This window comes from Schistocerca serialis, chromosome 9 (assembly GCF_023864345.2).
Source record: "Schistocerca serialis cubense isolate TAMUIC-IGC-003099 chromosome 9, iqSchSeri2.2, whole genome shotgun sequence".
NCBI lineage: Eukaryota > Metazoa > Arthropoda > Insecta > Orthoptera > Acrididae > Schistocerca > Schistocerca serialis.
In genome coordinates this window covers 306,196,740-306,223,645 of record NC_064646.1, presented here as the reverse complement: position 1 = coordinate 306,223,645, position 26,906 = coordinate 306,196,740, and the positions used below count along the sequence as shown (strand labels likewise).

The 26,906-nt window shown below is 40.0% G+C and overlaps 1 protein-coding gene across 5 annotated transcripts in view; it reads right to left on the bottom strand.

Moving 5' to 3' along the window:
* Nucleotides 1-26,906, bottom strand: part of LOC126418923 (uncharacterized) — an 89,765-nt gene that overhangs the window by 23,988 nt on the left and 38,871 nt on the right. For 2 of the 5 annotated variants that reach the window (XM_050085946.1, XM_050085947.1), the window contains exons 5-7: nt 25,293-25,398; nt 15,802-15,918; nt 2,755-4,570 (exon numbers count right to left, since the gene is read on the bottom strand). In XM_050085946.1, the coding sequence (XP_049941903.1) occupies nt 2,755-4,570; nt 15,802-15,918; nt 25,293-25,398 (2,039 nt within the window). The remainder of the gene's footprint in view (nt 1-2,754; nt 4,571-15,801; nt 15,919-25,292; nt 25,399-26,906) is intronic. The other 3 variants (XM_050085948.1, XM_050085949.1, XM_050085950.1) reach the window with 2 other exon arrangements.

Below are 26,906 nucleotides of genomic sequence, written 5' to 3'. Positions count from 1 at the left end.
ACATTATGAGTCTAATTCATAAATTGTGAATGTTTATTGAGTAACATTTAGTGCGGATCAAGGCTGTAAGTACCTCAAACAAATTAAAGAAACAGTTACACTTTACTTGCTCAAGGCAGAGATATTGCTTGCAATACACAAGGTATGGCTTATGCCATTATACAGACTATTTTTAGAGTGGAGAATATGATTTTGAAATGAATTGATGTATTTTGTTGACAATTGTTAAATGATAATAACTGCAATGAATGCAAAAAGTATTTGTCTTGTAACCAATAACAGATAAAAACAATGAAAAGAATATAAAACATGCATGCAAGAGCATATTCAACTCTTGTTGGGAAGCATGAAGGAAGATGGAAAGCCCTCAGTAATTGTGGATTTCACATTCAAGAAAAGATTTGGGCTGCCTGCTACATATTTCTTTATATTCTGCTACAACCAAAATGGTTTGTAAGTAAAGCGACACAAAAACTTCCAGAAGTCAATACTTAGAGATTTGAAACAGTTCTGGACCTGAAAGAGAAAAAACTATAACATCATCTGCAAATTTGCCATTTTAATTCTGCAAAATAAAGTTGTTCATAAATAACATTATTATAACATTCATACTACATTTTAATTCAGCAAAATAAAGTTGTTCATAAATAACATTATTGTAACATTCATACTACTATAATAACAGTAACCACTTATTTGACAGTCAGTAACACAGTTCCCCTGAAATCACTGTTTTAAAAGTTTTTCCTACACTGAAATTTCATGTTTGTCACTTAAAATTGTGTTCTACTGCCTCTAAAATCAAAATATCACTTTTCAGCATAGTCTGTATTCGTACATTGAATGGTGACATTAGTTCATCCCCAAAAACAATTTTAGCATTTTAAGGGAAAGCTTCTTTACAAACAGATATTTGTAGTTATACTAAGTCAGTATAACCTAATTGTAACACTACAAATCATGACAAGAGTAATTATCTCATGAACAAGGATAATGTCTTTTGTTAGTTGTGCACTGGAATCAGGATCACTGCCCAAAATATTGCAAAAGAATTCATTACACCTAGACTGCATGCAGAGCAAATATTACAGACTAGAAGTAAACAAACTACAAGGGCAATCGCAAAAGTAAATCCCCTATATTTTTAAATATAGAAACCACAGTATTGGGAAAACAATAGTTACATCATTTTAAAGGGTGAAGAATGCTTTATTTTTCTACATAATCACCATTTTGGTCAATGCATTTCTGTAGACACAGTGGCAGTTTTACAATGCCCATGTCATAAGAGCTCGCTACCACGTCCTTCAGAAAATGTTGAACCTCATCTTTTACCGTGTTGTGACAGCACAACTGCAATTGAGACAAATGTTCCTCCAACTAAAGGAATAAGTGGTAGTTGCTTGGTACCAAGTCTGAGCTGTATGGTTCGTGGGTGATGACATTCCAACCAGAGTTTTACAGGAAATCACCGGTTTGATGGGTGACATGTGGGCATGTATCATTTAGGAGAATGCTTATGCCCTTGTTCAATGTTCCTCTTCCAAGTTATTTCAGTGTTTCACGGTACTTGTCAGTGCTTGTTGCTGTCCCAACAGGCAGAATGTCGACCAACAGTAACCCCTTCTGCTCCAAAAATACAGCCGCTAGGACTTTATCAGCAGACTGTGCTTGTTTGAATTTTTGTGGCTTGGGTGAAAAGAGATACCGCCACTTAAATGACTGTTGTTTTGTCTCAGATGTAAAGTGGAATGCTCACGCTTCGTCACACATGACAATCAGGTCCAAAAAGTTGTCCTTTTCATGTGCAAAGTGGCGAAGAAATTCCATGGGAAGAATCAACTCACTGCCCTTTGTAGTCTTCTGTACACATATGCGATAGCCATCTTACACACGCCTTCCAATATTGCAACTTTTCCTTTAAAATCCTGTGGATTTTGCTTCAAGAAATTTCATGAATCAAAATGCAGAGAGCATTCAAAGTGATCCTCTGATCTCTGTGCATGGTTTACTCAAGCTTCACGACAGTATCGTCAGAATTGATGGCCCACTGCTCTTTCTGCATTGTGAGTTTCAGTCTGACCAGCTGTAAACTCTCTACACCATTTATGAACGTTTTTGACATCCATACATGAGCATCCATATGCTTCCATCATATGGCAAAGAATTTCAGCTGGTTCAGTGCCTTTTGCATTCAAAAATTAAATAACTGTGTGAACTTTGCACTTGCAGTAGCATTCAACAGAAGTTCCATTTTGAATAGCTGCCATCCCAAGACAGAGAATCTGAGTGAAGGGCACAAATGCTTATTTGGAAGCAGGAACAGTGTCACTTAAAAACAGTGTGACTTATAATCTTATTAACAGTTTCTCCACATCCCCATAAAATGGGAGACTTTTTTTTGTATTGCCCTCGTAAGTGTACTTCAGTGTGGGGACACCGTCATACCACACAGTAGCTATATTTTAAGTGGTATACACGCAAATAAATTTAGAATTTCTCTTAGTTCTATCCTCTGCATCTGTCTGCCCCCTTCTCCCTTTCTTTATTCCTCCAGCTCACAGAAAACAAGAGTATGTTATAGTGAGAGTTCATAATTAATGTGTGCTCCAAACGTTAGTGTCAGCAACACTACAATTGTTGATTTCTTGGAAGACAGTAAATTAGCTTCAAAATTAACACAAAATTCTGAGACATACCATATAAGAGGCCCTTTACACTAACTTATTTTAGAAATACTTCATACATACCTACCTGCAATGTTGTCTTATAGATTTTCTGCTCTGTTGCTCCCCTATCCCTAAAACTAGCAGAATGACCTAATTTTTCATCATTAATTGGATTGCTACCTTCTTTTCCTTTCTGGATATTGCCCCAATGGTTTCCTGTAGTTGTAATTTCTCCTTTCTTGGGTGGTCGCAGCAAAGGAACTTTAACTTTTATTACCTCCAATGACTTTCTTCTCATTTCTTCCTCTCTTTTTGCTGCATTTGGAGCTGCAGGTTCAAACGCCAAAATGTAAGCAAGTGGCTTACAGTCTCCATCTGGAGAGTTCGAAACTTCATCAATGTCAAAATGTTCTTCATTTTCTTTCTGTGTGTTATTGTTTATTTCATCTGTTTTGCCAGAATTATTCTGATTTGAATTGTTTGAATGCACATCTTCAGAAACTAAATGAACTGTTTTTTGAGATTCTATTTCCCTTTCAGATTTTTGGGAATATTTCTGTAGGACATAGCAGCAAGGACATGCTTTTTGTTGACTAGAATTCACAAGGAATTGTTGTGATAATGCATACACACTTTCTTCTGACACACTTTTTTTACAACAAGGGCACATTTGTCTTTTCTGTCCAAAACCAGTAATTTCTACTGGCATTTGGCAATCATCCAGTTTCTTCTCTCTATCACAGTGAGCATTCTTACTTCGCTTACTTTCACTGGTTTCATTATCACATTTCACAACATGATCACCTGAACCACCACTTCTGTTTCCTGCAGCATTTTTGTAACCACTGAGTATACTATCAGATGTAACCTGCACAGAGATATCAGATGTAGCAGGAGCTCCCAAACTGTGCCCATTTACTTGTTCTCCTTTATCTATTTTCAAAGGCTTTTTACTGCCATTCATATTTAAGTGCTTTCTCCTCACATTAGTACTTCTTGATGCAGAGAAAACAGGTTTGGCTGAAGCTAAAGATAAATTATCAGCTGTATCAGTGCCTCCTGAGACCATTCCCAACTGCCCAACACCCTGATAAAAAACTGCGTGAGAAGAGTTGTCTGAAATTACTGGTGATGAAGAGCCAACAGTACTCTGACTACTGCCATCTTTATTGATAACTCTTCCTTTCTCCACTTTGTAATTTCTATATGAATTCTCATACTGTGTACACTCCTTCTTTGAAATACCTGACTCTGCTGCTGCTTTGTGTTTTGAAAAATGGTTTTCCTTTGCTGATTTCACAGCTTTTGCTATAAGATCCAACTCCCTTTTGCATTCACAGCAGCACATTGGAGCTCTCTCAACTCTATTTTGTTGCCTATTGCTCTCCACAAACTGTATATTTTCTTTATGGTTTAAATTCTTAAAATCTGAGGAAAAATCGTGCATTTGGTTTGCTGTTTTTGCCTGTTTCTGTGTTTGAACAAACACATTTAGTCTTCCTCTTTCCACACTTCCACTTTCATCTGTAACTGGAGTTTTCTGAGAAGGAGTTTCCAGAGAAACAAAATCACCACTACAAGAACCTGGCAACTCAAGTTTCTCTGTTCTTGAAACCAGTGTTCTATCTCCAGATTTCAACTTCATATCAATTACTAGATCCACATGCTTTGTACGAATGTGCTGCTTCTCTGTTAAAATACCTGCACCTCTCTGCTGGGAATACGGTCTTACACCTTGATTTACTGACACTGGTTTAGAGAAACCACCTCCATTCAGCTCCTCCCGAGCTAATTTGTTTGGTACATTTTTACTATGTACATGACATTTTGGTTTGTCTGCATTTTCAGCGCCAGTTACGTCTTGTGATGAACTGCGAGAAGGAGCTTCATGATCACCAGTCCTGAAACAGTGTGTTTTAATTAGTGCTATTTCAAAAAAAGGTTACAAGTGTGGTCATAAATGAAAGAACGTGAGACCCAAAGTCTTAAAGATAATGATAATGCTTACCTATTCCCAAGTCATGTCAACAGCATTAAAAACACATATCCATAAATTCTTAAAACTATTCCTTGTATTATTTTACAAAAGAGCACACAAATTAAATTTCTTTGGTAATATGGTAAGTAGATATTAACTGAAAAAGTGTAAAAAGCCTGTGTTCATTACAAAAAAAATGTTCAAATGTGTGTGAAATCTTATGGGACTTAACTGCTAAAGTCAATCAGTCCCAAAGCTTACACACTACTTAACCTAAACTATCCTACGGACAAACACACACACCCATGCCCGAGGGAGGACTCGAACCGCCGCCAGGAGCAGCCGCACAGCCCATGACTGCACCGCCTTAGACCGCTCGGCTAATCCTGCGCGGCGTGTTCATTACAGGCATGAATTGTGGTTATACTAGTGATAATCTGGAAAACAAAAACAAATCACTAAGTTTGAGACTATTAAAAGGTAACTAAACATTTCCCTGTTTTTCACAATTTTTCACTTTGAAATTACCGCCACTTGACTTCTGTATTACTCAGTACATCCGTACTTAATTCCCATTCTTCTCAGTATTATAAAAGTCTTACTCCCTCTCGAAGAACAGTAGGAGGCTTTCTAAATGTTCACAAATGCAATGTAGGTATCACAGTCTTCCTTCTTGTACATGGCGTATTCTTTCTCTGACCATTATGCCCATTACCTTTCCCGTTTCTTTATAGGCATCTCTTATCGATTCTGATAGTGATTCTTTGGACCCACCGTGTTTTTCATTTATAGATGCCCCATACGTTTGCTTCCCATCAGATCATTTGCATTCTTGCGTATCATTCCTATGTCAGCAATACAGCTAACTTTTCACATCAAGCGCCACATGGGGATTGAGTGTGTCACACGAAACATTCAGGAAATTCAGACTAGTAGCAGAACAGAAAAGTAGGGGATAAGAAGGGAAGGAGAGGAACAGAGAAACACTTAGCAGAAATTAATATATCCATACAGGAAGAGTGAGCTGAAGAAAGGGCTCTTGTCATCATTATCAAAATTATTGGACAGAAAAAAATAAAAAACAGTTACTAAGGAAACAGATGGGGATGAGGATGTAAGAGATATCAGAGGTGAGTTAATTTCAGTTAATTCATATCAAAATTGACAACAGAACACACACAACACTAGACAGCATCTCTCCAATTCCAATTTTACGATTTGAGTGGAGGTTACTGAAAAGTTGCTAAAAATAACACAAATACTGTCGTCTCTGTGGTGTATACTCATATTCAACACAGTAGAATAGGTTATTAGATAATCCATTTGTGCCAGCTCATTCTCGTAAGGAATTTCTTGTTATTACAAAAGTATAGCATAACTGAGCACCCACAACAACATTAACTTCTACAAGAGACTCTTAATTGCACACATCAGTTGTCTCAGGAGTGCTGAACAATTAGGCATTATGATTGTGATTTATTCATACACCACACATTATGGAGAACTTTCCACTATCAGTAGAACAAAATAATTGTATTTCATTAAGAAATACTAAATTTAACAGTTGTGATTAATCTTAGAACGAAATACTCTGTGAAAATTGTATATTTACTGTATTTGGTGGGCAACTACTTTCTGTAATTTTGGTGGAGCATGTAGCATATGTTTGGAGGAGAGCAGACACATGCTGATGCATTCTTTTCATTGGAAGTAGTGCAGGAGTGTAGTCATGATGGCTATAAAGTGAGTTATTTGTTTTAATGGTGATTTTCTTTTACCCAAATACCTGTGAAGATTTTGAAAAAGCATGAAATAATGCCTCAGTTGTTTCTGTGACCCGTTTCGCTGTGTGTGTTGGGGCGTTACCATGGAGCAAGATGACTCTGTGTTGCTTTTTTCCATATTCTGGTCATTTTTCATGTAATGCTCTATTTAAATCGATCATTTGCTGTTGGTAGCGATCAGTGTTAACCGTTTCACCAGGTTTTAGCAGCTCATAATAGATGACACCCTTGTAATCCCACCAAACACAGACCACTGTCTTCTTTCCAAAGCGATTTTGTCTTGTAGTGGATGTCGATGGTTTGCCTGGATTCGCCCATGATTTATGATGCTTAGGATTCTCAAAATATATCCATTTTTCATCACCTGTCACTATTCTATGGAGAAATGACTTTATTTTGTATCTGGCAAGCAGCATTTCATAAGTGGTCTTCCGATTTGCTTGCTGTCTTTCATTCACTTCACTTCATGCGGAACTGATTTTCCTACTTTCTGCACCTTTCCCACAGCTTTCAACTGGAAAGAAACAGCTTTCTACATGACATTCAATTGTTCCACGACTTCCTGTCGAGTCCAAGTATAACATTCATCCAATAAGGCCTGCAATTCATTGCCTTAGAACTGTTTTGGTGGTTTCCCAAGCTTGTTATTTCTCATGTCAAAGTCACCACTTTTGAATTTTCTGAACCACTCGAAAAACTAGGTTTTCCCAACAGCACATTCACGGAAAGCTTCAACAAGCATTCGATGTGATTCTGCAGCACTTTTCTTCAAATGATAACAGAAAACCAGTGTTGTCCGCAAATCATAATTTGTAGGCACAAAACCCAAAATGTTTACGGGTTTGAAACGGATACCGTTGTCTGGAACTTCTGTTACTGTGTGCTGACATCTGTCATCAGCCATTAAAGGAAGCAGATGGTGCTGCAGACGCGGTCTCTTGGGCCTTATACTGATGGCTAGTACAATCTATAAGGAAATTCCAGAGCACATGCCCGTGAAAGGCAAAGGTCCCAAGTTCGAGTCTTGTTCCGGCACACAGTTTTAATCTGCCAGAAAGTTTCATATCAGCGCACACTCCGCTGCAGAGTGAAAATCTCATTCTGGAAACATTCCCCAGGCTGTGGCTAAGCCATGTATCTGCAATATCCTTTCTTCCAGGATTGCTAGTTCTGCAAGGTTCGCAGAAGAGCTTCTGCGAAGTTTGGAGGGTAGGAGATGAGGTACTGGCAGAATTGAAGCTGTGAGGATGGGTCGTGAGTTGTACTTGGGTAGCTCAGATGGTAGAGCACTTGCCTGTGAAAGGCGAAGGTTCCGAGCTCGAGTTTCGGTCGAGCATAGTTTTAATCTGCTAGGAAGTTCCAGTTTCATACTTCTACACCTGGTGTATCGATACAAAAACACAAGCATAACATAATTAACAAAGAAGATCTGAACTACTACATTATATGGAAAAACTGGTGAATGTGATAGACAGATCGAAATGGAGGGGAGGCAGGGTAGAGGGGGGGAAATGAGTCTATGGAATGTGGTTGTGTAATAGTTGCAACAAACATATTACCTAATGGTGAGAAAATATTAACTGATGGCTGCTACTACAGTAGGAGTGTGTAATGAAATTTTGTTTTGTCATTGAGGACCAGGTCCACGTTCTTTGATTGGTGTTTATTAACAGCCAAAATTTCAAATAATGTCAATTTTCGGTCTTTTGGTTATATTTGATATCATAAAAAATCCTATTGACATAAGTCAAGCGCTGGCAGGTTGATACACACACAAACAAACACAAACATACACACAAAATTCAAGCTTTCGCAACCAACGGTTGCTTCATCAGGAAAGAGGGAAGGAGAGGAAAAGACGAAAGGATGTGGGTTTTAAGGGAGAGGGTAAGGAGTCATTCCAATCCCGGGAGCGGAAAACACACACACACACACACACACACACACACACACACACACACACACACACATCCATCCATCCGCATATACACAGACACAAGCAGACATTTGTAAAGGCCTTTACCAATGTCTGCTTGTGCTTGTGTGTGTGTGTGTGTGTGTGTGTGTGTGTGTGTACGAGTGTATACCTGTCCTTTTTTCCCCCTAAGGTAAGTCTTTCCTCTCCCGGGATTAATGACTCCTTACCCACTCCCTTCAAACCCACATCCTTTCATCTTTCCCTCTCCTTCCCTCTTTCCTGATGAAGCAACCTTTGGTTGCGAAAGCTTGAAATTTTGTGTGTGTGTTTGCGTGTTTTTTTATTGTGTCTATCTACCAGCGCTTTCCCATTTGGTAAGTCATGGAATCTTTGTTTTTAATATATATATTGCCTGGAGGCTCATTTCTTATCAGTGTAGTTTAGTGGCTTCTGAGAAGGATACAGAAGTGCTATTACCCTCTGCCTCTTCTTTCTAGTGAGTGTGTTGTCAGTTAGGGTAACACTAGAGGCATTGTTGCATGCTACTTCTTTACTTACTTTTAATTCATTTACAAAATCCGGTATAGCTTGTGGTATAGATAGCAGGTAGGGTACCATGGAATAGAAGCCTGAGTGGAGAGTTCTTTTTTTTCTGGGAACAGGTAGGTATTATTATATCTGTAGAAGTTACTTCCTTGTATATCTTAAATAAATGGCATGGCTTACTAACATCAATCATAAAGTCTAAATAGTTGCTGACATCTCCTTCCCGCCACTGTAAACTTAATTTTATTGTGGTGTGAATTCAAATGTTGAAAGATACTATGTGCAGGAAAGACCAGGAAAAGTACACAACTCTAAAAGTGAGTAACAAAGGACAACCTTAATTTTACAATGTGTCCCCAAATCATTTCTATATTCCAAAGATCAGAAGCTCTATATACAGTGTTTGTTTATCCCATGAACAGCATGCTCAACACATTTCCTACCTCGTACAAGTACTGGCAAAATTAAAAATCTCCAGTAATGTGCACGACTAGCGAAATTAACCAAAATGAAGTATTTCATTTTCTGTCATTCATACAATACAGGGGCACCATGAAATTAATTTAGCATAGAAAATAAACTAATAAATCTTTGTTTCCTTTAAGATACTGACGAATTGAGCTTGTACATGAACTTTGAACTTCTATGTTAAAAGACAAGTGATGGGAGAGTAAATCTTCCTCAAAATACTTTGGTTCAACTGCACCAGCTGCAAGTACCTTACAAGAGTTACAGTGGAGACTGAAAATGGTCTGTGAGGCAAACAAGACAAGGCAGTCACCAAGACAGCTATTACACAGAGAAGCTTCATCCTAATGGAAAGCAGAAGCCCCCCCGCCCAGTAGTCCAGTAGTTACAGCTGCTGGAGTTGTCAAGGGCACTATCCAACTACCATACTGTTTTAAGCAACACAAACAGTTCTCTGCTACAATGACATGACTGTCATCACCAGAGTAAAATATACCAGATGTACAATAGTATCTCCTTCAGGTCTTTGGGTTGGGAAAACTCAGAAAGAACTATTATACAAAAAGAGAATGCTAATTAGGGAGGGCACTTCAAATGTTAGAATGCTAAGTCAATTTGGGGACCTATAAAATCTAGAGATGGAAATGGTAAAGATGGAGATCGAGTTGTAGAGACCAACACGGTGTGTGTGTCGGTGATGTATGCATGTAGGGCGAGGGATTTTTCTTTTTTGGGAGGGGGGAGGGGGGGGGGGGGGGAGTGTAGGCAGTATAGGTGGAGGGAGGGTTGGAGGGTGGAGGACACAGGATTATTCATTAACCCTCAAATGAGCACACTGCCCCCCCCCCCCCCCCCCCCCCCGCTAATGACCCACTGGAAGCATTTGACAGTACAGATGCCTCAGATTCCTGCCAACTGCTTATCTAATGGCTCTGAGCACTATGGGACTTAACTGCTGAGGTCATCAGTCCCCTAGAACTTAAAACTACTTAAACCTAACTAACCTAAGGACATCACACACATCCATGCCTGATCATGATTCGAACCTGCGCCCATAGCAATCGCGCGGTTCCAGACTGTAGCACCTAGAATTGCTCAGCCACTCCGGCCAGCCAACTGCTTATCTAATTACTAACTATCTTGTAGATAACTGCCTCAGTGTGTGACTGTGCAGGTAGCTCAGGTAATGGTTCATTTTCTCACATGGATCGTAAATTTTTTTCTCACCTAGCTTGCTGTTTATTTTATATTACTGGTGCTCAGTTGGATGTGTGACAACACACCACTTTATTAGTTGAAACAGTAACGAAGAAATAGGTGTGGGCTCACAGTTGTAAACCGACAATGGAATGGTAGAAAATAATGGTTTTTGTGATTGGCATACTTTATACACAGTGCGCCCTCTCGAGGGTTAATCATACTGGGTCTGATAAAGGTATAGCAGGAATAATAGTGCACAGGGAAACCGGAAACAGAGCAAAAGGTTGTGTGCTGCAAACAGAATACTAATGACCAAATTGAATGGATACTGAATGGACATTATAATCACACAGGTATAGATTTTAACCACAGAATGGAGGACTGTGAAATTGAAGTGTGTGATAATATTAAAGAACTTGTAAAATAGGTCAAAGGGGATGAGAATTTAATCACGGTATTGACAAGCACAATGGGTGGCGGAAAGGTTAACGGAATTCTGTGCTGGGCTAAAGATACTCATAGCAAACACACTTTTTGATGATCCACACTGTCGAGAAAGATATAGTGGATATCAGAGTGACTACATTTCAATAAAACACAGATTCAAGAATCAGGTTAAGGACTGCAAGATTTATCCAGGTGATGACACTTCTGAGTCATCAGCCTTCAGACTGGTTTGATGCGGACCGCCACAAATTCCTCTCTTGTGCCAATAGTTTCACCTCAGAGTGGCAACTGCAACCTACGTCCTCAATTATTTGCTGGATGTATTCCAAGCTCTGCCTTCCTCTACTGTTTTTACCCTTACAGCTCCCTCTAGCACCATGCAAGTTATTTTCTGATGTCTTAACAAATGTCCAATCAGTGTTTTCCATAAGCTCCTTTCCTTGCCGATTCTGCAGAGAACCTCCCCATTCCTTACCTACCAGTCCCCATGAATTGCAATTTTCTTCTGTAGCATCACATCCTGCAGTCTTCAGTCTTCTTCTGTTTTGGTTTTGCCACACTCCATTTCTCACTACCACACAATGCTGGACTCCAAATGGCAAATTAAGACTAGCAGACTTCTCTTGGCCACAAATACCCTTTTTTCCAGCATTAGTATGCTTTTTATGTCCTCCTAACACCATCTGTCCTCAGCTATTTTGCGGCCTAGCTAGTAGAATTGCTTAACTTTGTCCATTTCATGATCCCCAATTCTGATGTCAAGTTTTTCACTGTTCTCATTTCTACCACTTCTCATTACTTTCGTCTTTTCTTCAGTTTACTCACAATTCATATTTTGCACTCATTAGACTGTTCATTCTTCTCAACACATCCTGCAATTCTTCTTCACTTTCACAGAGGATAACAATGTCAGCAGCAAATCTTATCACTGAAATCCTTTCAACCTGAATTTTCATACCACTGTTGAACCTCTCTTTTATTTTCCTCGTGGTTCTTTCGATGTACAGACTGAATAGTAGCCACAAAAGACTACATCACTGCCTTGTACCCTTTTTAATCTGAGAACCTCATTCTTTGTCTTCCAGTCTTACTGTTTCCTCTTGGTTCTTGTGCATACTGTATATTACCTACCTTTCCCTACAACTTAACCCTATTTTTCTCTGAATTTTTAATATCTTGCACCACTTTACATTGCCAAATGCTTTTTCCAAGTCAACAAAACCAGTGAATGTGTCTAGATTTTTCTTCCGTTATCAATCACAATGTCAGAATTGCTCTAGTGCCTTTATCTCTCCTAAAGCTAAGCTGATTGACATCTAACTGATCTTCAGTTTTCTTCGCCATTCCTCTGTACGTTACTCGTGCCAGCAACATGCATGCATAAGTTATTAAGCCGATTGTGTGATAATTCTTGCACTTGTCAGCTCTTGCTATGTTTCGAACAGTGTGGATGATGTTTTTCCAAAAGTTCGATGGCATATCATCAGTCTCATATATTCTACACACCAACATGAATAGTAATTTTGTTGCCATTTCCCTCAATGACTTTAGAAATTCCAGTGAAGTATTATGTATCCTTTCTACCTTATTTGATCTTTAATTCTTCCACAGATCTTTTAAATTCTGACTCTTAAACGGGATCTCCTATCTCCTATTATTTTTAATTCCAGGTTATATCAGGTGGGAGGAGGAGGGTGGCAGAGTTTGAACAATGAAGAGGATAAGTGGGTTTAGGAGGATGGGTAACTACGGCTGAGGCAGGAGGGTTACAGGAATGTAGGATATACTGCAGGGAGAGTTTCCACTTTTGCGGTTCAGAAAAGCTGGTGTTGGTAGGAAGGATCCAGATGCCACAGGATATGAAGCAATCATTAAAATGGAGAATATCATGTTGGACAGCGCATTCAGCAAATGCGTATCCAGCTGCTTCTTGGTCATAGTTTGTCGGTGGCCATTCATATGGACAGACAGCTTGTTGGTCGTCACGCCCACGTAAAACACAGCACAGTGGTATCAGACAGGTCTTGCGCCTACGTCCATTAAAGAGATATGAGCCATGAGGCAAAGGGCTATGACCATGGGTTGTGTAGGTATGGATGAGAATATTGCATAGATTCAGGGGCGGCAGAATACCACTGGGGGAGGGATGGGAAGGATAATAGGTAGGACAGTCCTCATTTCAGCCCACGACGAGAGGTAGTCGAAACCCTGGCAGAAAATATGATTCAGTTGCTCCAGTCCTGGGTGGTACTGATTCACGATAGGAGTGCTCCTCTGTGGCTGGACGGTTGGACTTTGGGAGGTGGGGGGGGATGACTGGAGAGAGAACACACGGGAGATTTTTTTTCTGTACAAGGTTCGGAGGGTAATTACCATCTGTGAAAGCTTCAGTGAGACCCTTGGTGTTCTTCTGGAGGGACTGCTCATACCTACAGATGTGACAGTCAAGTGAGTCTGGGCTGTATGAAATGGACTTCTGGGTATGGAATGGGTGGCAGTTGTTGAAGTGGAGGTATTGCTGGTTGTTGGTAGGATTGACATGGACGAGGTACTGATGTAGGCGTCTTTGAGGTGGAGGTCCACATTGAGGAAGGTAGCTTGTTGGGTTGAAGAGGGGGGAGAAGGTGCTGACATTCTGGAGGAATGTGGATAGGGTGTCTTAACCATCAGTCCATATCACAAAGATCTTATCAATGAATTTGAATCAGGTTGGAGTTTATGGTTCTCGATAGTTAGGGAGGATTCCTCTAGATGGCCCATGAATTGGTTTTCCTCTAGATGGCCCATGAATTGGTTGGCATAGGATGGTGTCATGCAGATGTCCACTGCCATACCTCTGATTCGTTTGTAGGTGATGCCTTCAAAGGAGAAGTGACTGAGGCTGAGGATATAGTTGAACATGGCCACTAGGAAGCAGTTGTAGATTTTGAACCTGCCAGGTGTTGGGAAAGGTAGTGGTCAGTAGGGGCAAGGTCACGGGTATTAGGGATGTCAGTGCAAATAGAGGTGCCATTAATAGTGACGAGCAGGGTACCATGTGTTAAGGAAACAGGAACTGTGGAGAGTCGATGAAGGAAATGGTTGGTATGTTCTATATAGGAGAGTGGGTTGCAGGTAATAGGATGAATATGTTTGTCTACAAGAGCAGAGATTCTCTCAATGGAGGCACAGTAACCAGCCTCAGTAGAGCATCCTGGATGGTTGGGTTTATGAACTTTGGGAAGCATGTAGAAGGTAGGTGTGTGGGGGAGTGGTAGGGGTGAGGTGAGAGATGGACTCTAGAGAGAAGTTCTAGGATGAGCCTAAGGAGTTTAGGAGAGACTGGAGATCCTGCTGCATTTCTGGATGGGGTCACTGTGGCAGGGTTTGTAGGTGGATGAATCTGACAGATGGTAGAGTTCTTTGGCAAGGTAATCTTTGTGGTTCAAAATAACAGCAGTGGAGCCTTTCTCAGTGGGTGGGATTTTAAGGTTGCATTCAGTTTTTTGGTGGTAGATTGCAGTTCTTTCTACGGATGTAAGGTTAGCTTGCATATTGAGGGATTTGTGGAATGATGGTAAGGCTAGGTTCGAGGTTAAGAAATTCTGGAAAGCTAACAGGGGGTGATTTGGGGGCAGTGAGGGTGACGAGTGAACTGAGTCAGGCAGGGTTTAACATTGGACTTTTGTTGAGTCTGATTGGTAGAAATTGTGGCAAAAAAGTGTTTCCACTATGGGGGCTAGGAGAAGGAGAGAAGGTCTTTAACAAGTCCTGCATGAGTGAATTTTGGTGTGGGGCAAAAGATGAGGCCTTTGGAAAGGACTCATACTTCTGTGGGGCTAAGATTTATGGAGGAAAAGTTCATGACACTGTTTCGAGGCTGTTTAGGTTCTGGATTCTGTATGATGGTAGAAGGCAGTTTTTGAGGGTGGGGTAAATGTAGTGGTCTGCAAGGCAGGGTTTGTCAGCTATGAGGGGGTGTGGGGGAGTTCTTAAGGTTGTTGTAGAGGTGGTGGATAGTGGTAGTCCAAGGCATTTGAAAGTCTTTTTCTTGTGCCTATCTGCGACTCAGCATTTCTGCTGTATGGTGAGTACTAATCTATCCTTTCCATAATATTGTCACGGATACGAGATATGCTGACATAATGTTCAATCATACTTGTCTATCTGAAACTGATATATGCTGACATCCAATGTTCTTATTGAGGATTTTCAATCTGAAACTGATATATGCTGACATCCAATGTTCTTATTGAGGATTTTCATTCAATCAGTTGCAGAGTTGTGTCTACTTAATCTACATTTTCTGCAAATGCATACTCCGAAAAAATGTGACTACTGTCTCAGGAATGTTGATGACAACATGACAGTGCAATTACGAATCTGAAATTCTAGGGCTATGAATTGGTCAACAGTGTTCTTCACAAGCACATTGCGATTACATACCTCCTAAACAAATACCATGCCAGGATACTGAGATGGGTGAAGATGTGTAATACAGTTTTCAGTACTTGTCTTAACAGTCAGCCAGCTTGAAACTGCAGTCTTGTTTGATTCAAACAACAGAGGTGCAAATTTTAATTGTATTTTAGATTCATGTGCCTGCTTCAGAACTATCTGATACAATTTCAAACAACAGTATTTTCAAACAAAATGGGACACATGTACATACAAAATCAGAAATTTTATATTGTCAATATTACCACCACATAAATATTTACAGTCCACTTTGAAAAATCCTGTGGTAATATCATACTTCAGTTGATGATGATTATGACATGCACTAAAAAAATTATGGAAGAATAAACTCACCTGAATGATGTTTGGGTAGCAGAAGCACATTTGGTAAACTGCCTTGTTGGTAATTTCTGCCTATTTTCATACAGACTTTCCAGGCTTCTTGTTAAACTCTTCTGGCCCATTAAAAACCTATAAAATACATTTTTGGTATTGTGAAATAATGGAATACGCTGTAAAAAATGTTCAACATAATTTTCTCACTTTGTTTAAAGTCAAGTATGGTATATATCAGGAATCAATGAAATTTATAGTCATTCTAAATGTACATCACAAATGAATGAAATGTATTGTAACAAATAAGCCCTTGGTCACAAATATTAAGTCAAAAATTGACCTGGTTTCGACGCTACTATGAGCGTCGTCTTCAGAATTAGACTAACTGTACTAAAACATTAGGTACATAGTACATTAATAAAATTAAAGTTTGTACTGACTCGAAAAAGTTTGTACTGACTCGAAAAGATGCAGTACTTACAAGTCACATATTAAAAAAGATCTCAGCCGGAAAGGCGACGTCATGAACACTTGTCAGATGGCGAGCCACTAAGGGCTGCTCGTACCGTGGACAAGGGTTGCAACAAGACTTGTCCACAGTATGAGTAGCCCTTAGCGCAGAGCCGGCCAGAAATTCTGCACGCGTGCGGTGCTCCTGCACATGTGCAACTTCCGGGTCGCAGCGTGCATGCCGCAGCCGTCAGCGTTCATATAGTGCACGTTTCTATGCACAGATGTCGCTTTATCCACTTGCTGGGATACTCTGTACCGGCACATTCTAGTGCTCTTTCCACAGCTCGCAAGCCAACCATGGGAAGGTATTTCGCATATTAAACATTTAAAATACTGTCACAGTCTACTCATTGAGACGTCTACTTTTATGTTAACAGTTTAACCCAGTAAGACAAGTAATACAGTTAACAACCGTGGGTTTTTACTAAGGCAGCTTGACTGACGGCACGTAAAAACCCGTAATGTTTTTGATCTAGTATTTAAGAAAGAGAGCACTTAACGACTTACAACGAACCTTATTCATGATTTCAATTAGCATTAAACTATTGCAAGTTTTCCTATAACTAATTCTCGGTGCCCTCAGTTACACCCACATAGTTTCTGTCTCACTGACCTCTGGACAGAATGATAACCGCAGACCTCTCAATGACCACCTGTTATTTCAATACCATTATAGCTATATCTTACATCAGTTCCGTCTGAAATCTGCATAATAACCGACAATTAGATGAATGTTATGTTTTATCGACTTCAGTTGAGCGTAGCCCTTCACACATAAAAAAAAACCCTAAATGTAAGTATACATTGGAACAATCGGTTTAATGACCAATTTTCCTGATAATAATGTAACATGGAGCAGAATGAGGCAATAATGCACAGTTAGTAAACAATAATTTTTAATTATGAAAGGAATAAATCCAAACACGTTTATCACTGGTCATGAGAAATGACATAGTTAATATCGGGCACAAAAGCACGGCTCATTGACAAACGCAAGCAGTTGCGAAGATTTTCATCACTTACGCTTCATCAAAACCTTGATGTATTCATTTTCATCACTGAGAAAAATGTTTCACAAACATATGTCGACCCGAACATGGACATAACTCTCACGGCTTCTCGGTACAGGCGTGAAAATTCTTGTGAAAAATTTTCGTAGAATTCTTTTGTACTTCGCACTGCAAAGAACTTGTCCTTCAGTCTTGTATTGCACTGTAGGTCGATCAGTTCCATCTGTAGATCATTCGGAGCATCTTCAACTGGCGACAAGAATGGTCGAGCAAAGAGGTGAATGACAGGAGACAAACTCGTAACTTAATTTCTACAATTATTGACACATATTCTTGAAATCTAGCACTTTCATGGACCAGTCCAAAAATAGGGAAATGTGCAGTGTTTTCTGTCAATAGCTGGCTCTCCCAACGCGCAAGCTTCCTTTTAAAGGCATTTACTTTTTCCAACATGTCAGAAATTAAATTATTTTCACCTTCCAAACTGACGTTTAGGCTGTTCATGTGAGACGTAATGTCCACGAGAAATGCAAGGTCTGATATCCAACAAGGGTCTTCCAACATAGGTTCACTTTTTCCCTTCTCATGTAAGACCATTACTATGATCAAACATAAATCCAAAAATATTTTCAGCATTTAACCTCGACTGAGCCAGCGTACTTCGGTATAGTAAGGTATGTCGCCGTACTCCACTCTTAATTCCTCCAAGAACCGCAGAAACTGGCAATGCGTAAGCCTTGGTGTCTTCAGATAGTTTATAGTACGCACAACAATGTGCATGACGTTTTCTAACATTACTGAATTTGCACAAAGCGCCTCTCGATGCAGAATGCAGTGAATTCCATACAACGTCTCGTCCGTGCGCCCTAGCTTTTTGCGCATCTGTGCTATGAGTCCTCTCTGATAGCCTTGCATTGATTGTGCTCCATCTGTGCTCACTGAGACTAATCGATTCCAGTCCATACCGACACCATCAATCGCTTGCTCGACAGCTTGGAGTAAGTCCGCGCCTGTAGTAGTCTCTTTCAAAGGTACTAAGTCCAAAACGTCCTCTGTTACACAAAGTGCGTTATCGACACCTCGTATGTATATCACAACCTGGGATGTATCTGTAAGACCTGTTGCTTCATCGAGCGCAACAGAGAAAGCAACAAAGTCTTTAGCCATATTTATTAGTTGCCTGTGCACGTCGCCAGCCATAGCACTGATACCTCTTGTCACTGTTTGTTTGGATAGACTGATTTCTTGAAACCTGTTAACGTTCGTGGGACACACAACTTCTGCAGCATCAATCAGACACCCTTTCACAAACTCCCCTTCGGAAAAGGGTTCCCCAAATTGTGCAGTTCTTAATGCGATTTTAAAACTTGCTCGCAGTGAAGATTTAGTGTGGTTGACATTCGGGAAAACTGACAACAGTACATTGTACAGCGTACAGTAAAATAGACATAAATGTAACACAAGAAACTAAGAGTTCAAGAAGTATCAGTTACTTTGACATACAGTAAAATCGAGTTGATGTGTTTCATCCATTTTCTAAAGGACATTTACTTTTGCTTGCCATTCTTCACTATTGAGTACACTACACTCGTCTCTGTGATATGTATTGTAGTGTCTTTAAATTGAAAATTTACGCTGTCCGCCTATTATTTGGCGGCACAGCAAACACTGTGAGTTTTCGCCAACGGCTACAAAAAGAATTGCAATTCCCAGTCATTTTTAAACGATTGAGGACATAGATCTCCCGTCCTTTGCTTTTTCACAGTACCTGCCATTTCTCAGTGCTTCTCTGTTAAAGTTACGGTCACCAGGGGTAAACGAGACTGGGTATGTTGCGCTCTTGCTTATACTACATAAACAGGGAAGTGGAGCTGCTGCCATTCGTTTAGGACACATGTCTAATAAAAGATGTTGCTGTCACTCGCTGTCGCACATGTGCAGCACTTCCGCACGTCTGCACACATGTGCAGCACTTCCGCACGTCTGCACACATGTGCAGCACTTCCGCACGTCTGCACACATGTGCAGCACTTCCGCACGTCTGCACACATGTGCAGCACTTCCGCACGTCTGCACACATGTGCAGCACTTCCGCACATCTGCACACTGTGCTGCGTTTGGCCGGCCCTGCCTTAGCGGCTCGCCATCTGACAAGTGTTCATGACGTCGCCTTTCTGGCTGAGATCTTTTTTAATATGTGACTTGTAAGTACTGCATCTTTTAGAGTCAGTACAAACTTTAATTTTATTAATGTACTATATACCTAATGTTTTAGTACAGTTAGTCTAATTCTGAAGCCGACGCTCATGGTAGCGTCAAAACCAGGTCAATTTTTGACTTAATATTTGTGAACGAGGGCTTATTTGTTACAATATAATTCCGACACGGTCACTGAACCTTAGCAGCTATGTTCAATGAATGAAATGTATTCACAGTAGTGAACATGGACGACCATCAGTTCTGTCATGGAAAGACAACAATGAAAATTTGTGCCAAACTGGGACTCAAACCCAGATTTTCCACTTATTGTGAGCGGTCACCTTACCAATACGTTGTCCAAGTCTGTTTCACAGCCAGATTTAAACTTCCACATGTTGTCAACCATGTGTCTACAAAATGCACCTGTACATCCATTATGTATATTCCTGTACAGGGGCATCATTTTGTTTGAAAGTCATTTGTCCGGTGTCAGTGAATAAATATGATACGGCAGTGGCTGTGTTATTCAGAAGTACGATGCAATGTTCCTCAATGAATTCATATGTAGATGTGTAACATGCAAAACATCAACCTTACCTAATGTTTGAGGATGTCTATTGGTCCGTCATTGGAATCGAGATCTTCATGTTTTTAATGACTTTTTTCCAGTAAAGCATTTGGTTTCTTAAAAGTAATCATACATACTGAGATTTTAGTACACTCTTTGTTATGTTTAATATTGTGAGTGTAATAGAAGTTCTTGATAGAGTATTAGACACACAATTTAATGTCACCTATTTTTAATCTACTATTTTATACGAAAACTACACTAAATCTACACATATCTTTATTGATAACATTGAATCTGAATGAATTAACCCTTAAAATTATCACTGTCATTCTGCATAGTTTTTTTCACTGCAGACCAAACATTACATAAAAAGTGTTCTCCTGCTCCCCCAAGTTTTGCCCAGAGCACAATTCAATGTTTCAATTTTCTGCAAATGATTACGTTCTGAAAATCTTGCTCTAGCAAATGAGATGAAAATCTGATGAAACAAGCCTTGGGTTGTATGGTGGATCTGGTAAAAACATGTCGATGAAATTCAGAGGTTTCTGCTGCGGTGTTCAGGAAAACACCTAGTAAATCCATGACCATGCTGCAGTGCAGTGATACATTATCCCAAGAAAGAATAGGATAGACAGAGCATCGCATAAAAAATTTCAAAACTGTGTAATGAAAGAAGTGCTGTGTTTTGAATGTAACTTTGCATTGCATGAGAGGTGCACAACGACAATTTCAAGTAATCATGTTTCAGTTGTTTACATAGTGGAATTTCCTGTCTAAAATCTGCAGTAAACCCAAAAGATGTAATTATTATAGTGCTGCAAAGTGGCACTGACATTCTCAAATATGAACAATCATTACTGAAGACAAAAATAATGAGTTGTACATGGTGATCTGTTCGAGATGTCAGACAATTAAAACACTATATACAAGAAAGTGTAAATTTATGGCTTGTTAATGGTACATACATATGTAGGAGGGTCTGGAGTTTGTGTCTGAAGTTTGTGTCGCAGCACATTAGCACTCTCCATGTCTGCCACTGCAGATGTGGCACATATCCTACCTAGCATTCATGTTGCACAGCATGGGGCGCAGTATTTCTGGAGTGATTGACAGAAAGGCCATCGTAATCTGCATTTGCAGATTGGCTAGATTCTATAGTTTATGTGAGTACACTGCTGCCTTGATGTAGCCCCACAGAAAACAATCTGTGGGCACTTGGTCAGGACTGTTAGGAGGTTAATGATGCCCAGTGTCCCACCTTCCTGTAGTTGGGGGATTATATAACCACTCAATTATTTCAAGTGAATTGACTGAGTGAACAGCTTCCTCCACAAAAAACAATGGGACAAAGACTTTGTAGTGAGTCACTGAGCACCACACAGTCATTTTAGGGCTGGCTCTTAAGAGCTTGTATGAGATTTGTGAATTCTCAGTTCCCCAAATGATGCAGTTATACATGTTGACTCTGTCACTCACTTGGAATGCGACTTCATTCAGGAACATTCAGCAGTTTAATCACTCATCGTTCGCTTCCTGCCACTCACATATCATCATAACAAACTGGAGTTGAGATCTGTAATTCAGCCATGTCAGTGCTTGCATACACTGATATGGTAATGAGACATGTTAAGATACCGTCTAATGATCCTCCGACACACTTTGAATCGTGTAATCAGCTCTGCTGATAAGCAGCAGAGTGACTTTCACTGACTCTGAGTCATGGCTTGTCGATTATCTTTCTCCATGTTTCTATTATGTTGCCTTAACAAGGTTTCAGAGTGATGGGACACATCTAATGTAGTAACAACATCTGAAAGCTCACTTTGTCTCTACAACACTCAAAAATTTTGCATACCATACAATACACTATGTTGTGGCATAACTACCACTTTTGTTTAACAATCGAGACACTCTAAGCGCACTACCTTGTATCCCCTCTGTACAACATGTTTCTGACATCTGGTGTTTGTGCTGTGAACTATGAACACTGTAAAATGCGTTTATAACACACTATACATCAAATTTTATCAAGTATCCTACGTAACAGGTTGTATGCATATTTCACGTTCAGTTAAACATATTTCATTGATATTGTATCCCTTATATGTACTTTAATAAAATCCTTGAAGTGCTTCATTTATGTCACTGCAGACATCAGGGTATCTGATAGATAGTAGCTAATAATATGTGAAACAATCACTAATGTAAAAATTAACCACAGTGTTGACGCTCCTCATTTGTAATGAAAAGCCACGAAAATATGTTAACCTAGATGTGTGCAACAACTACTCGCAGCATAATGAACAGTTCATTAAATTTTAGGCATGAAGCCGCGCAAATAAAATTTCTTCCACTGATATTTCAGTCACATATCATCTGGCCACCCACAGACTGAGTCAACAGGCTGACAACAAGGTGCCAAGCATGGCCTTATATGATCCAACGCAGTAAACATTGTATTGATACAGGGCATTCCATGAACTACAGTGATGTGAAGATTTTAACATCCACCTCTTCCTTTTAGGATCCTGCCTTCAAGAAAGATTATATTAGCTAATAATTTAATAAATAGAGATAACGGTTTTAATTTAGACAAAGCATGGAATCTGGCTCTTGGGATAATTAAACTGCACAGAAGTAATCATGGTTTCACCGCCGCTGAACATACATCGATAAGCGAATCGAATGTCTGTACACCTTCACCACAGGTGGTGCGTGAGTAAGCATATCTCTTTGCCGCTGACCTGTGTCTGTGACACACATGCACAGAACCGCCTCAGTGGAGCTTATAAGGCCACACATGGCACCTTGTTGTCAGTCTTGCGACTCACTCTGAGGATGGCCAGATGCTATGCAGCTGAAATATCAGTGGAAGAAATTTTATTTGCGCAGCTGCATGCCCAAAATTTAATGGACTATATGTGCCACACTTTGAACTAGTGCTAAAGAAAGCTGGAACTGCAATTCAGTTTCACCTACACACATTTCACATTTACACTCATTTCCTGAGACATTAGCAGAACAAGCCACACTACAAATGATTCATTTTGGAGAGACCGTTAATGTAGTGTATCATTAAAACTATGTACACACATCAAAAAAATGTTTTGCATCACCCCGGTTCCCAGAACTCCTGAAGATAGACGTTGACTGTGGATATTGTATCACACCCACAGTCCCTTTGACTGTTCAAAGATGTGACTAAACCCGCTCAAAGATGTAGACAACCATGCACGAGCAGCGCCCATTAGACGGAGTGGGTCCAACAGCCGATCAGTTCCAGTCAATCCACCAGGAAGGAGGTACACAGCTCGTGTTGTCAGTAGTTCAACCATGCCTAGACGGTCAATACCACGGTTCGATCACGTCCCCATTGTTACTTTGTGCCAGGAAGGGCTCTCAACAAGGGAAGTGTACAGGCGTCTCAGAGTGAACCAAAGCAATGTTGTTCAGACATGGAGGAGATACAGAGAGACAGGAACTGTCGGCATGCCTCACTCAGGCCGCCCAAGGGCTACTACTGCAGTGGATGACCGCTACCTATGAATTATGGCTCGGATGAACCCTGACAGCAACACCACCATGTTGAATAATGCTTTTTGTGCAGCCACAAGATGTCATGTAACAACACAAACTGTGCACAATATGTTGCATGATGCTCAACTTCACGCCTAACGTCCATCGCAAGGTCCATCTTTGCAACCATGACACCATGCAGCACAGTACAGATTGGCCCAACAACATGCCGAATGGACTGCTCAGGATTGGCATCACGTTCTCTTCACCAATGAGTGTCGCATATGCCTTCAACCAGACTATCGTCGGAGACGAGTTTAGAGGCAACCCGGTCATGCTGAATGCCTTAGACATACTGTCCAGCAAGTGCAAGAAGGTGGAGGATCCCTGTTGTGTTGGGGTGGCATTATGTGGGGCCGATGTATGCTGCTGCTGGTCATGGAAGGTGCCATAACAGCTGTGTGATACGTGAATGCCATCCTCCCATCGAAAGTGCAACCATATCGGCAGCATATTGATGAGGCATTCATCTTCATGGATGACAATTCGTGCTCCCATCGTGCACATCTTGTGAATGACTTCCTTCAGGACAATGACATCGCTTGACTAGAGTAGCCAGCATGTTCTCCAGACATGAACCCTATCAAACATGCTGGGGTAGATTGAAAAGCACTGTTTATTAAGGCATGCATCAATGCAAGAGGACGTGCTACTGGGTATTAGAGGTATCGGTCTGTACAGCAATCTGGACCACCACCTCTGAATGCCTTGACGTATGGTGGTAGAACATGGAATGTGTGGTTTTCATTACCAATAAAATGGGCAGAAATGATGTTTATGTTGATCTCTATTCCTGTACAGGTTCTGGAATCTCGGAACCGAGGTGATGCAAAACTTTTTTTGATGTGTGTATTTTTCTAATATGTAAGTAAAAATACAAAAACCACCAAATATGGGACGTTAGTTTCACAGACATTGAAATCAACATGTCCGTCATTTGGTTACCTGGGCTCTCTTCTGTTCACTTTAGTGTATATGTCTGACTGCAGGTATTAAGTAAGGATATGGCTACGAAGTCTTTCGCGACGTATTTCCTGAGTAAAAATTTCTCGGTGTACATGCCGCGTCAAATCAGAATAAATAAGTTTTAGCCCTGACGACGACCATGGAGGTAGTGGTCGAAAGCTCGGAGATTTATTCTGATTTGACGCGGCATGTACACCGAGAAATTTTTATTAAGTAAGGATGGTACACACTAGCGAATCTTCAAACACAGAATATTGATACTGTCACTACTACTACTACTACTGCTAAGGATAAAACTGTGCACTAAGAATGAGAATGCTGATCCTGGATGAGCACAGCACCTGAAAGGCCTTCAGTGGAATTAGACAAAACACACACACACACACACACACACACACACACACACACAACTAACAAACACATGACCACAGTCTCAGCTGCCAAGGCCAGACTGCAGGCCTCAGCAGGCAGAGAATGTGGGACTGTGGTCACGAGTGTGTGTGTGTGTGTGTGTGTGTGTGTGTGTGTTCTTTTCATAATGCCAGCAGTTTATAACTTCAATGAACGAGTCAATGTTTGAAACAGAAAGAAGCCTTGACATTATCACCAGACAATAGAAAAATGATATTAAACCTGTGAATGTCATACTATCACAGAGGACTAACATACTCAACTGTTTCAAATTAGAGAGATGTTCGATTTCAAACTGAATCCATGACAGTTGATTCCCTCGCTCTGTTTCACAAAATTTGAGCAGCTGTGATTTCAAAGCAGATTCATCTGTAAAATATTAATATAACATGACGTAGATCTGCAAGTAACATAAAATCAAGCAAGAGTCAATCTGATTAGCAAATCAATACTAATAATTTAAATTAAATCTAATAACAACTGACTAGACTTACACCAAACATTACATTAAACTTATGAACACATATGTATGACCATAAAACATTTTTAAATAGTATTCTACAAATTTTGTTATGACAAACGTTTATATATCTGCAAAGGCGTGGCAACACGATAACCCTAAAAGAATTTGCAGGTGCGCATGTTTGTGTGTATTGTGTGTGTGTGCTGATCAGTGTTGTGGGACCCAAAGCACAGTGCACAATTATTTGCTAAACTAGGTTTTTCCATGTATGTATAAACAAAAGAGCACTAGACAATAGGTATAAACTGAATTAGTTGCTTCAGAGCATCTGTTAAAACACTTGTTTCAAATTTGGAAGGATGGAGGTTCACACCCTGTCCAGCCACCCTGTTTTAGATTTACCGTGATATTCCTAAACAATTTCGGGCGAATTCCAAGATAGTGCCTTCAATCAGGTCAGGGTCAACCACTTGCAATACACATTTATATGTTTTTGAATGTCTGCACCAATAATTACTTTACCTTTTCCTTTTTCCTATATCACTGTAAAAATTATCCCTTAATGAATAGAATAGATTGGATTCTTTATTCTAGTCTATTCATTCATTCAGGGATCATTTTTCCAACAATATACAATCTGCCAACTTAACATAAGAATAAAAGACATAGATGCAGGTACATAAATATATACAGATATGTTTTACAGGTGGTTGGCCCTGACCTAGTTGCAAGGAACCATTCCAGAATTTGACTGAAATAATTTAGGAACATCATGGAAAATTTTACTGAGATTGGCCAGACAGAACATGAACCTCCATCCTTCGAATCTGAGGCCAGTGTCTTACCATATTCACTATCATATCTCATCAGTTCATGCACAAGAGAGCATGATAACAATACATTACAAAAACCTGCATGCAAAATGGCAATTTTTCAAGGGTCACACTAACCAGAGAGATAAGGGGTTAAGTGTTTTGAACAGCCCTTGACCTAGCAACCATTTGTATGCCTATCTAAAGAATATGCATATTGTGGATATCCTACAGAACAGGGTCAAAATTTAAACATTAGACAGTTCCTCCAACCCAGGCAAACTGACCAAATCAGTTGGTTCTTTTGCATTACTTGTTGTCTGTGGTGACCTTAGACAGTTTCTACATTCAGTTCCTGAGACCCCCCATCCAAAAACAGTTTTTTTGGGGTACAAAAAATACCACTTGTACAGATGGTCACTTCTATAATTTTTATTGGTGGCAGATCGTTGAAATTTTTACTATTTGTTCTTACGATGATGTTTTATGAGAAACTTGAAACTCTTTTTCGATATTGCGATCCATTACCAAGATCCAGAGGGTCAAAGTTACTATTCCTACACACACAAAATATGCACGTAATACCCAGTCTGAGGCATAAA